The sequence below is a fragment of the Curcuma longa genome, chromosome 19 (genome assembly GCF_044706935.1).
Source record: "Curcuma longa cultivar G26 ecotype Majalengka, Jawa Barat chromosome 19, ITB_CL_G26_1.1, whole genome shotgun sequence".
NCBI classification, from domain to species: Eukaryota; Viridiplantae; Streptophyta; class Magnoliopsida; order Zingiberales; family Zingiberaceae; genus Curcuma; species Curcuma longa.
In genome coordinates this window covers 4,062,435-4,074,649 of record NC_133879.1, presented here as the reverse complement: position 1 = coordinate 4,074,649, position 12,215 = coordinate 4,062,435, and the positions used below count along the sequence as shown (strand labels likewise).

Here is a 12,215-nt window from a genome sequence, read left to right as displayed (position 1 = left end):
ATCGGAAAAGGATATGGCCTCGTACTGGTACTGGGATATATGCAAGGGTACTCCTAAGATCAGATAAACTACGAATTGTGCCCGGCAAAGGCCACTATAAGAAAATTATATATGAATTAACGATCGAATTAAAATTTTATCATTAAATAAGGATTGAATAAAATTTTCAGTTACAAATTAATGACGGAATGAATTAATTTGATCATTAAATTTTTTTATTTTAATATTTATTTTTTATAATTAATAACTGATTTTAATATTTTCTCATTATTTAACATAAAATAACGATAAAATAACGATGATTGTTTATTAATTTTAATCGTTAATTAGCGATCGAATAAAAATTTCTATTATAAATTAACGATAGAACCACTTAATTTGGTCGATAATTTTTTATTTTAATATTTATTATTTTTTATCATTTACGATTGAATTTAAAATTCTTTCATTAATTAACATTTAATAACAACCACTCAATAATTATGGTCATTAAATTAACAATTGATTAAATTTTCGACTGCAAATTAATGATGGACTTAAATGATTCGGTTGCTAATGTTATTTTAAGTTAAAATACAGTTGGGATTGTAATTTTTCGTACACCAGAAGGTACCCACTCAATGACAATATAATAATAGAAACCTACTTTTTCCATAATATTTGCTAAATTTAAATGTAAAGGAAGTTGAGAATTGACATTATAAATATGAGGAAATTGATATTTCTATTCACAATAAGAAATCTAAATTTTTACAATGGTGCTGAAAGGAATAATGGCTCTCTCTTTCTTTATTTTCTTCTGCATCATTAGTGGTATAATCTCGATGAGGTTTCCTTGATGCACGACCATTTGATTTACAATACACACAATCCTCAAATTTATATTGTTTATTTTAATCCATTTTCAGCTAAAGGAATAGATGCAGAGCTTGCAAGCGAAGGAATCTCTAATGCGCAGGTGAATAAGGAGTTCACAACCAAAGAGTTATGGCGGATTGCCATAGGGACAACTCCGCCAAACTGCAATGGCCAGTGTAATGGTTGCACACCATGTAGAGCAAAACTAATCACCGTGCCACCGGTAGCCAGTGGAACGAGGAGGCTCTTGCAGAATGTGGTCTGGAGGTGCATTTGTGGCTAGGGTCATAATGTTTATATATTTTCCTTTGAATAAAATAAAGTATGTCAACATGAACATTTAAAGAAGTTGTGGTGCAGTGTTCTATTCAATGAACCTCTTCTCTATTAAAACATTTAATAAGAAATTAATTTTAATTCTAGAGAATAATTTATAGAAAATTAATTATAACTTAATTTTATATATTTTTATTTAAATATTGTAATTTATAAAATTTTGCCAATTTAAATTATTCACACCCCTAATTAAATCCTCTAGTTATAACTTACAAAATCCTCTAATTATAAGATTTGAGTTATCATAGCACATCAAAAATCGTTACCATCCTTTTTATTTTAAAATATTTTAATTTTCAAAAAGTAAAAAACATTAAAAATATATTATTATAAAATAATATTAAATGATAATTTAAAAAATAAAATATTAGTTATAAATAATAGTTTTAGATATGTTAGAATCGATCATAGATGAATCCAAGAGCTAGATGTGAGGTGAATAGTGCTTGGCGTAAAAAATGAAACATTTTCTCTAGTGAATACTTTTCAAGGTGAAACAAAAGAGCTAAGTGCAAAGAAAAAATTAAAATAAGCAAAACAAACGCTAACATAAGAAATTTTATGTGACCCTCTCTCCTAATTCACAAACTCTAAAATTATAATGTTGTGATTTGGATGGATTTAGAAATTGAGCATTCAACTCAAGCAAAAAAAACAAAGTGATTTTTTTTTGTTTGATTCTCTGTGAGGAGTTGTCTATACTTTTATACTAATTATAGATGTACTCACTAGATACTGTAGGATCACTATGACACGCTAGAGGGGGGGGTGAATAGCGTGTCGTCGCTTTTCAAAATCGTTCATTCTAACAAACAAAAACTCGCAGCGGAATTAGAAAATAAAACACAGGGACCCGCAGATTTACTTGGTTCCTAACCACCCAGGGTTAGTACGTCCAAGACCTATGTACGGGAGGTGCCCGTCCACTAGTGGTCTCCTTTCTGAACCGTGTTCGGAGGCGGAGAAACTCGTCTTACAGTCTAAAATAATAACAAGAACAAGAACTTTAAAGTAAGACAAAATAATAAATTAAACCAAACTCGTCGTTCCGGAAGTCCTGAGCGCCGCACACTCTTCCTAGATCTTTCTCGGTTGCAAGCGTCTAGCCCCGTTCACGTTCAGAAGCACCACTAGTTGAGGAGGGAAGTTTCTGGCTTGAATGTAGAGCTTTGATGTAGAATACCGAAAATTTAGAGGTAAATTATAAATTTAACTTAATTTCAGGAGGTTGAGGGGAGATTAAGAGGATTAGTTAAGTTAAACCTAGAGTGGATTGAGTTTAATTAATTTAAACCCTAACCCATTTAGTAAAATAATTAGGTTAAACACGTAAATCATAAAAATCGAAACATATTAGATTATTAAATATAAAATGCAAATTTGTCTTGTAAAGACAAAATCAATGAAATCAGATTGGGTCAAATCAGAGATCGTTTGGTTAGTGAACCGAACGAATCAAAATTTGGACCAAACTGAATCAAGTTGGTTTGGCTCATGCTGAGGGAGGTTTTGATAAAATAAAATGGGTAAAAAGATTCGTCTCGCGAAGACGAATCCAACAAGACTAGTTTGAGTCAAATCAGAGATCGTTTGGTTGGTGAACCAAGTGAACCAAAGTTGAACCTGGTTCGCTACAGTAACCGGTTCAATTGTTTTAATAAACCCTAGGTTTTAATTGGGTCTAGCCGGTGAAAAACTTAATTAACGGCGGTGGTTTAGATTTAATCGGGCTGATTACTGTTCATTCCCTATTAAAACAGCACCGCGTTCCCTCACGAACCGGAGATCTGTTTCTTCCCCTCCCTTCGCCGCCCGACGCCGTAGCTCCTTCCCTCTTCTTCATCATCTGCCGCCGCCAAGCCGAACCCTTCTCTTCTTCCTCCTTGCTGCAGCAGCCCCCTGCCGACGGTGAAGCCCGACGCCGCCCAGCCGGAAGCCGCCCTCTGCCGTCTGTGAAGCCGACGCCGACCTTCCTCCCCTTTATTGGTTGCCGTCACCGTCGCTGATCTCCTTGGAGTAGAGCCGCCATCGCCTTATTCCTGCCCGACGCCACTTGAAGCCGCCGTCGTTGCTGCCGCCTGTAGATGAGGCCATCGTCGTCGCCCCTCTGCAAAGCTGACGCCACCCCCTTCTCCTCTTCATTTTCCCCCGACGCCGCCGACTTCCCTTCCCCTTTCCTCGCGCCGCCGTCCGCCGGAGAAGCAAGGGGATAAGCCTTAGCCATTCGCCCCTCCCTCTCCTCTCTGATCGCGCAACCTCCACTGCTCGAAGATGCCGACCGCCGTTGTCCTTCATCGGCAGCAAATTGGGAGGCTTCAGCAAACACTAAACGGCAGCAAGGTTAATCGGTGGCCGGATGGATCGGGACAGAGCTGGTTGTTAGGGCAAGAACCTAGGGCACGGTTTCATCCAAATTGGTGGGGATCACAGGTTATGGGATTGGGTTCCGGCAGCAACCGTGATCAAGAACACAACTAGGTTTTTCCGCTGAGGACCCTGATTGGTACGGGGAAATTTTATTGTGACGATTCGGTATTCAGGTGGGTGATTTACTGTATCTGGTCAATACAGTCTTTTCTTCCATTTCAGTGCATGATTCCCTTTTTCGGTAGTTTAGTTTGTGATACCTTGACTCTGTCTCTGCTGTTATTTGCTTACTTCTTATATTAATCATGTTTATATCATGCTTGACCCTATATTCGTTGACCTTGGTTATTGTCCTTGAATTCGTTTCTATCCTTGATCCGATATTGCGATTATTACTGGTATAGTTCTCTTCTTATGATAGCCGAGATTATTAGGACCTATAATCATGCTTATTGATTAGCTTAGTAAGTGCTAATGACTATAAAATGAACATCTCATCATGACACTGGATAACGATTGTAAATCCAAATGGTGTGGGTCTATCGTGTCTATAGTTGGCCTTTAGTAGTATATTGATATAGGTGGTTATGACCCCTACTTCCATCATACTGATGGCGACTGTATGGCAGTGTACGCAGTCGATGGTTGTATGGCAGTGTACGCAGCCGAGTCGATGATCTGATCCCGACACCGGTTAGGGGTGGTACTCGGAGAGTATTAGAGGACAGATATCGGCCATAGGATATGGGATCACCGGACGCGGAGCACTGATCCCTCGATTTGGATCACCGGACTACTTTGTTGTAGAGCGCGGAGTACTGATCCCCCGATGTCGGCCATACCCAGTCTCAGATGCTTGCACGAGTGCTGTAGCGTGTGGGGCAGTTGCATCATGCATTTGCACATCATATGCATGTCATAGATATGTATTGGACCATACTGATTCTGCATTTGATTGCTTATCTGTTTGATTCTTGACTGTTGCATTTTGTTTGACATGTCATTCATATGACGCATCACATGAGACTATTCTAGTGCTTACTACCTGCAGAGTTATTTATGATATATTGCTGAACTTTGGTATGTATCCTTGTTATCTTTATTTATCTCTTCATGCACTATTTGTTTCTATATTACCCACTGAGTGTTGTACTCACCTCTTTGGACCCTGAGATTTTTCTGTCTTCCCAGGTACCAGGTAGGAGCTTACAGATGATGCTAGGGATCTGCCAGCTGTGCCATCTCACATCAGAAGAATTGGTAGATTTAAGTTAATCATTTTAGTAGTAGTTCGATATGGTTGTATTAGCATTCATTACATTCAGTATGGTGTAGACAGATTATATACCTTGGTGTGGTTCTTGTCGTGGTTTTTCGTTGCGTGGTTGTATCTCATGTGGGTTTCCGTATGTATGGTTTTTCGGCTTTCTCGTGGTGATCTATTATAATATAGGAGGTGTTAGTGGTCGTGTAGGCCATCATTTTGTATCTGTGATATGTTTATTTGTGTGGGTATGATTGGACGTGTAGTCCATATGTCCAGCCGCATGTGGCCGAGTATATTCATATTTGTATTCAGGGAATTGTCATGGATACTGGGGAGGTGCTGCCGAAATTTTCGGACGGCTATCTCCCGGGTCGTGACATTTGATTAGGCTCAATCCAACTCATGTAGGTTTTTGCAGTACCCAGGAATCCACATGTGGCCTCCGTTATCATCGTAAAGGTTTACAGCATTGCTCAAAAGGTTTAGTAAGTTTCAGATTTTTATCAATTGGCACGGGCCTATAACTTCGTATAGGAGACTCAAGATTATGATTTCTCATCATATCTACCTATTATACACTTCATACTTTCATTTCATTATAAAATTTCAAAAATCCAAGTCTATAGGTTCATCAATGGATTATAAGTCAAAATCCATTGAAAAGCCTAAAGAACTTTGATCAGACTCATTCTAACTCTTATGAGTTTATTAGGTGAATCGGAGTCCAAATAAGTCTTCATTTACTATTTTAATACCCCCTAGGTAGTGTTCAAAATGATTTAAAATTTTCACAATATTATGGTGTTAGTTTTCGAACATCAACACCATAGTGGTGCTAATATTCAGAAACTAACACCATAAAACATGAGAAGAACCAACATTACAGTGTCGGTTTCCTAAGACCAACATAATTGTGGTATTGATTTTCAGAAACCAACACCACAGTAATATTGAATTTAAACTGAGATGGTAATTTTTGAAAATCAACATCAAAATAATTTTTTATTTATTTTATATTATTTTTATAATAAATCAATCCTCATTATTACTTTATTTTTATTTTTATAATTAGATATAAAAAATAAACATAAAAAATATTTTTTTATTAACCTTCTTTTATATTGTTAAATTGCAATTAAAATTTTAAGATTATGATTAAAATTAACAATAAATAAATTTAGCAAATTATTTATTAAAATTAAATTTAAGATTAAAATATAATATAATTTAATTTAATTTAATAGAAAAGAGAAGGGAGGATGTTAACGTAAAAGAGAGAGAGGAGAAAAAAGAAAAAGTCAAATATTTTTAGAGAGGTAAAATGAGAATTTATATATTTTGGGAAAAATGAAATATAGATGTGTCTAGATATTTTGAAATCTTATATGCGTCTTCTAAAAATTTGTCGAAAACAAATTCAGTAAGCATGCATTCCGTGCGCTCTTACATTGAAGTCGTGGTCTGATCAAACGTTAAGGACAGTACATTTCCCCAAATTATTGCAGCACAATTTACATAGCAGCCAACTTTAATAACGCTGTTGAGTAGAATGGAATGGAGTGCGGACCATACCTGGACACAAGAGGAACAGAAGCCCGAACGAAGGAGTCAGTTTGAATCGAACAAAGCCCAACCCAACTAATATTCAATTCCAATCAACCCAATCAGCCATTCAGCCTCAGCCCCTGAGGTTGAGGTTGACCGTCAGCTTCCTCCCCAAGCCAGCCAACATTATAATTATGAGCAATAATAAGCACGCGGCAGAATGTTGGTGTACCTGTGCCTTTGCCTTTGCCCTACACAAAGCTGCTGCTACCATCCTCCCTTCCCTTTTCTTTTAAGCCTCTCCCTTTCCTTGGCCATTACTCTTCCCTTCTACCGTCTTCACTTTAATTAATTCCGTCACTTCCCCCTCGACTACTTCACGATTCCTTCCTCTTTCAGAACCATGCAGGCAACGGACGCGAAGCTCCAACTGCTGCTGCTGCTACAAGTCTTCGTGGTCTCCGCCACTTTGCACCCCGCCGACTACTTGGCCTTGCAATCTCTCCGCGCCAACCTCTTCGACCTCCCAGGTTCCGCCTTCTTCCTCGCCTGGGACTTCACCGCCGACCCTTGCTCCTTCCCCGGCGTCCTCTGCTCCGCCGACCGCGTCGTCGCCCTCTCCCTCGGCGACCCCCGGGCCCGTTCCCCTGGCCTCACCGGCCGCCTTCCCTCCTCCCTCTCCCGTTTCTACGCCCTCGCCGAGCTCTCCCTCGTCCCCGGCCTCGTTGCCGGCCCCATCCCAGCCGCCCTCCCTCCCAGCCTCCGTTTCCTCGCGCTCGCAGGGAACCTCCTCTCTGGCCGCCTCCCACCATCACTCGCTGTTCTCCTCCGCCTCCGCACCCTCGACCTCAGCGCCAACCGCCTCTCCGGCCCCCTCCCCGCCTCCCTCCTCCGTCTTCCTGAGCTCCGAACCCTCATCCTCTCTGGCAACCGCCTCTCCGGGTCCATTCCCGTCGGCATATCCGCTCCTCTCCTCCGCCTAGACCTCCACGGAAACGTCCTCACTGGCTCCGTCCCCTCTCTCCCCTATTCCCTCATTTACCTCTCCCTCGCCTCCAACCAACTGTCTGGTCGGGTCGACCGGGTCCTTCTCCGGCTCAGCCAGCTTCGATTCCTCGACCTAAGCGTGAACCAGTTCTCCGGCCTCCTTCCAGGAGGCCTATTCGCCTTTGCCATCTCGACCCTGCGGCTGCAGCGGAACCAGTTCTGCGGCCCGATCCGGCCGGCCGGACGGCTGGCGGTGGACGGCGCTACAGTCGACCTGAGCTACAACCGATTGACGGGCGTTGTTCCAGCAGAGCTTGCGCCGGCAGGCAGGCTCTACCTCGACTTCAACCGGTTCACAGGGCGGGTGCCAGCGGCGCTGGTTGACCGAGTGGTGGCGGGGCGGATGCGACTACTCTACCTGCAGCACAACTTCCTGACGGGGTTCGACATTGGGGCGGCTGTGCCGGCAGGCACATTGCTGTGTCTGGAGTACAATTGCGTGGCGCCACCACCCAGCGCGCAGTCGTGCACGCGTGCCGCTGCGCCGCCGAGGATGAGGCCCCCGGAGCAATGTGCCGCCGTGAGGAAGAAGAAGAAATCGAATTAAAGAGGAATGCCAGGAGCCATCGCCCATTTTGGATATTCTTTTTGATCGAATTTCGTCTCTCTCAAAAGAGTGTTGCATGATTTTGTTGTGGATAGGGACCGCATTGAAACTCCGTACTCATTATATTCATGTAATGATGTAAATTATTAACACCTTTGATTTTTCCCACTCGGCTTCTCCAAAATCTTCCGCAGCATACAATCTCCACTTTGTTCATCGAAATTGTAAATAATGTCAAGCTCTGTGAATACTCAAGCAACTTAACTCTAAGACAGATGAATGGCCTGTGGTTCTCAACCATTTTATTTGGAGAATTCGGAGACCTTCCACTTCAGTCGTGTTCAAGACAAAACAACTAATTTCACTGACCAGGGAACAGATCATTGAACTACTGAAGCAGTTTTGAGGAAGCATTTTAAGTTCATACACATTGAACTGTCACCCTCATCGTAGATGCAATACAAGAACTGAAGCAGGTTTTTGTTCCCTTGATTAGCTCTCTCGGCTTGTTTTTCTTTTCTGTGGTCAGTTGGGTCTCGAAGGAAAACAAAAAAATGTTGAGGGTTGACTAATGCATTCCTGTGGCCTACTACTGCTAAGATGTGTAGTCTAAGGCCAAATCTATTGTTGCACGTATATACTTTGGGCGGAGACTTATTAGCAGAGACTCATTATTTTCAAGCTCAAAGTTTAATCTATATAGACCTAAAAATATATATGCATTTTTCAGATAAAATTCTCAATGTGTCGACTTAAAAAATATATACTTGAGAAAGAAGGCAGTATTTTTAAGATTAAATTTCCAATATAGAGATAGACAACATATACTCTCCAAAGAAAACAAAGGTATTTTAAAGATCAGGTTGAATGTAAAAAAAACTCATATCCATCACTCTTCGCAGGTATTTTGAGTCTCTATACTCAGTCAATTCTAGACTGGCAGATTATGGAAACCCAAAGTTTGATAGGCCAAAATTTTTTTGTAAAAAAAATTGTAACTTTCTAGTGGGTTCCAATGACAGAGAGAGCATAGGGCAAGTCGAGTTGGATGTTCGTGGCAAGAATGCAATCCGTCCTTGTGGTGTGGTGTTGCAGAGCGGAAAAGTTGTGATTCCTTGCACAACTAACCATGCACGCTTTGTCCTCGAGTGAGCGTAATGTTATTCACTGTTTGAGCAAATTCCAATTAGGCCCTCTCTTGTATAGTAAAAGATGGGACGGATTTATCACGAGATAAAATTTTATTCATGATATATTATATTTAATTTTTTAAAATAATTTATGATATTAAATCCTCCATTAAGATTCATGTATATCTTTTTTAATTTATCTTAATTGTCGATAATATTTTTTTTATATGATTAAATTGATCTTATTTAAAATTAATTAGATCATAAAAATTAAATATTTAAATTATATAAAAAAATTTAATTATTTGGACTTGGCCGTTTATGCTGCATTTATTCATCAGGTAGATCCAAACAAAACTATGGACAGAGGTGATGTAAACGTCGCCTATAAACCTGCCCAGCGCCTACGGCTTCCCATTGTTTATTCGGGTTAACTTTAGAGGTGGAAAATGAGTTGGTCCGTGCATAGCTCCATCTGACTTGACGCAATATAGTACAAATTATGCCTAGAATCACTACTAGAAAAAAGTTAATAGACAACGCCCCAAAGACAACGATTTTTAGCAAAAGTGTTGTGATTTTTCAATTTACAACGTTTTTAGTCAAAACCGTTGTCTTTGAAAACTAAAAGACAACGTTTGTTCAGAAATCGTTGTCTATTAGTGTTGATTTTGGGTCAACCACAACACTTTTAAAAAATCGTTGTCGAAAACGTTGTCTTTTAGCGGGTTTTTTTTGCCAAAGACAACGCTTTTAAAAAGTATTGTCGTTGACCGTTGTCGTTGAGGGTTTAGAGGGTTTATATCCAGATTTTTTATCGGGCGAGTCCGCGATTTCCTTCGTGCGTACGTCTCCTCTTCTCTTCTCCCGCCCCAGTTTCGTCCCTCGCCCCATTTTCGTGCCTCTCCCGCCCCCTCTCACTCTAAAACCCTAATCTCTCATCCGCCATCCCAAGCTAAGCCCCTAGTTCTCGTCGGGGAGGCCAAGTAATGGAGGCTCCTCTAGGGCAGCAGAGTCCGACCATCGCAGGAGTTCCCCTCCATCGCTCCAAGCCCCTTCCCAGAAACCCTAACCCCAACCCCAATCCTGTAGCTGAAAAGCTCACAGTTTCTCCGGAGGCCACGACGAGTGCTAGTGGTAGCTGCGCTGGAGGCCCGCCGTACCAGCCGCAGCCGCCTATCTACAACATTGACAAGAACGATTTATGCGAGGTCGTCCAGAAGCTCACCAGGTGCCCCGCTCACAGCCAGATCCAGCCTCCGCCTGCGGAGCTGCCGCCGCCACACCCTCCTCAAGTCCTCATCCTTCTTCGAAAGCATCCCTCGTCCCCCCGCCCGTTCCCCTGACCTCCCGTCTCCACCGCATCCGCCCTCTGCCGCTTGCCCATCTCACCCCTCCCCTCCACTGCCCATGGTTCTAGTCCTGCCACTGCCGGCCGTGGATCCCTGGACGCGGCCGCTGTTGTCCCCACTGCCGTCGCTTCCTACAGTTAGCGCTGCAGTCGAGTCGCCTATCTTGGCTTACATGCGCCGCCTCCGCGGTGGCAGCGCTGGGCATTGGAAGCCCAGGTTGAGGCTTTGAAGGCGACGATGTTGGATCTTGAGGCCGAGGCTAAGTTCTTCAATTCCACAGCGGAGGAGGCTTTTGTAAGTGCTTCGACATAACGAGTTTACTCTATTATCAATCCTATGATTGGATGTGTGTGTGTGTGTATCCTGATTTTCTGTGCTAATTTGGTTCTCTGCAGAATTGTCGTTTGTGCGATTGGGGTTTGCTTCTAAGCGTTACACAATAGTGTAGAGGTGTTTACAAAATAAACATGCTAATATAGTTGGTTATTCCCTATCTATTTCTCACCTCGTTTTCCTTATTGAGGACTTTTTTCAAAAGCTCCTGGTGATAAGTTCTTCTTGTTCAGCATAATATATATTAAACCTCTCAATGATGGCTCTATTCTCTACCCACTACTACTAACAGCTTTATGATAAGAACACTCAGTTGAATATCTACATAAGCTATATTCATGAATGATAAACTGTATCTGAAGTGATAGATGTTCAAGATAGTATAATGGGCAATATAGCATTCTCTCATAACGTGTTAAGTGTGTCGAATGAGACAAACACAAGCACTATACATTATTGTTTTTTGTATGGCAACTGCTAATATAGCTAAGCTTCATGCTCATTCTTTTTCCTTTAGATAGGGCTTCTGTGAAAGAAAAAGAATGCCTACTCAAAATCACACCTTTCGTTCTGTTCTCTTTTTGTCCATTTGATTTCAGACTAATATATTCACTTTTCCTCCTCTCACAGGAAGGGCTTGTGGAAATAAGGGAGGAATATGTTGAAGAACCTGAGAAGAATTCTTTGAGTTCAGATAGTAAGCTACATTAGCAGTCTCTGCTTCATCCCTGTGTTGTTTTCCCCATGATGTGTTGTCTTGCATTTATCAGTCTTCATCTCATAAGCTAGTATGTGATTAACATATTTGGAAAGAACTAAATTGATCGTGGATACTATCATGTTTAGTCTAGTCTCAGAATTTAGTTATTATCTGTATCGTAATATATTAATTCAGTACTCTGAAGTGTTACATTGCAAGAACATAGCCAGAAAACTTCAGGATTAGATCTAATTAAATAGCTGTTCTGTCCGGTTATTGTATGCAAACAACAACTGTTGCTAGCCCAAAGAAAGAAAGAAAAAAATAAGGTTCTATAATCTTTAAAATTACACGAGGACAAGAAATTGGGCATTAAAATATTGAACACAACAGAACACTCAGATTTATGAATCAAAATTTTTATTCAAGTAAGAATTTTTTTCCTGTAAACTATACTAAGAAAAAAAATATATTACTTTGTCCCTTGTCTTGTGCCTCATCTAGCTGATTCACATTTTTTCTTAGTATTGCCACTTGGTCTTCCTGTACAGGGTAATAGTTGGTTGAGTAGGAAAGAATTGGACTATGACATTGTATTAAAATGGTCCAAATGGCTACGTTCTATTGAACTAAAATGTGATTAGATTAGTGTTTCTATATAGGCTATGTTGCTCTAATGTTGTTTAGTTGACTATTCTAGAGTAAGCCTATTGTCATTTTTGAGTCAATAAAA

General features: G+C 40.8%; 2 protein-coding genes across 2 annotated transcripts; both read left to right on the top strand.

The window, feature by feature from the left end:
• Window positions 1-6,776: 6,776 nt before the first annotated feature.
• Window positions 6,777-8,135, top strand: LOC141812657 (uncharacterized). The gene has a single exon (XM_074700673.1). The coding sequence runs from the start codon at window positions 6,777-6,779 to the stop codon at window positions 7,965-7,967; it is 1,191 nt and encodes a 396-aa protein (XP_074556774.1). The 3' UTR covers window positions 7,968-8,135.
• Window positions 8,136-10,086: 1,951 nt separating this feature from the next.
• On the top strand, window positions 10,087-10,678 carry LOC141812448 (VQ motif-containing protein 9-like). The gene is given in 3 exon segments (XM_074700443.1): window positions 10,087-10,398; window positions 10,401-10,488; window positions 10,491-10,678. Coding segments are annotated over 3 exon segments (588 nt in total).
• The last annotated feature ends 1,537 nt before the right edge of the window (window positions 10,679-12,215 follow it).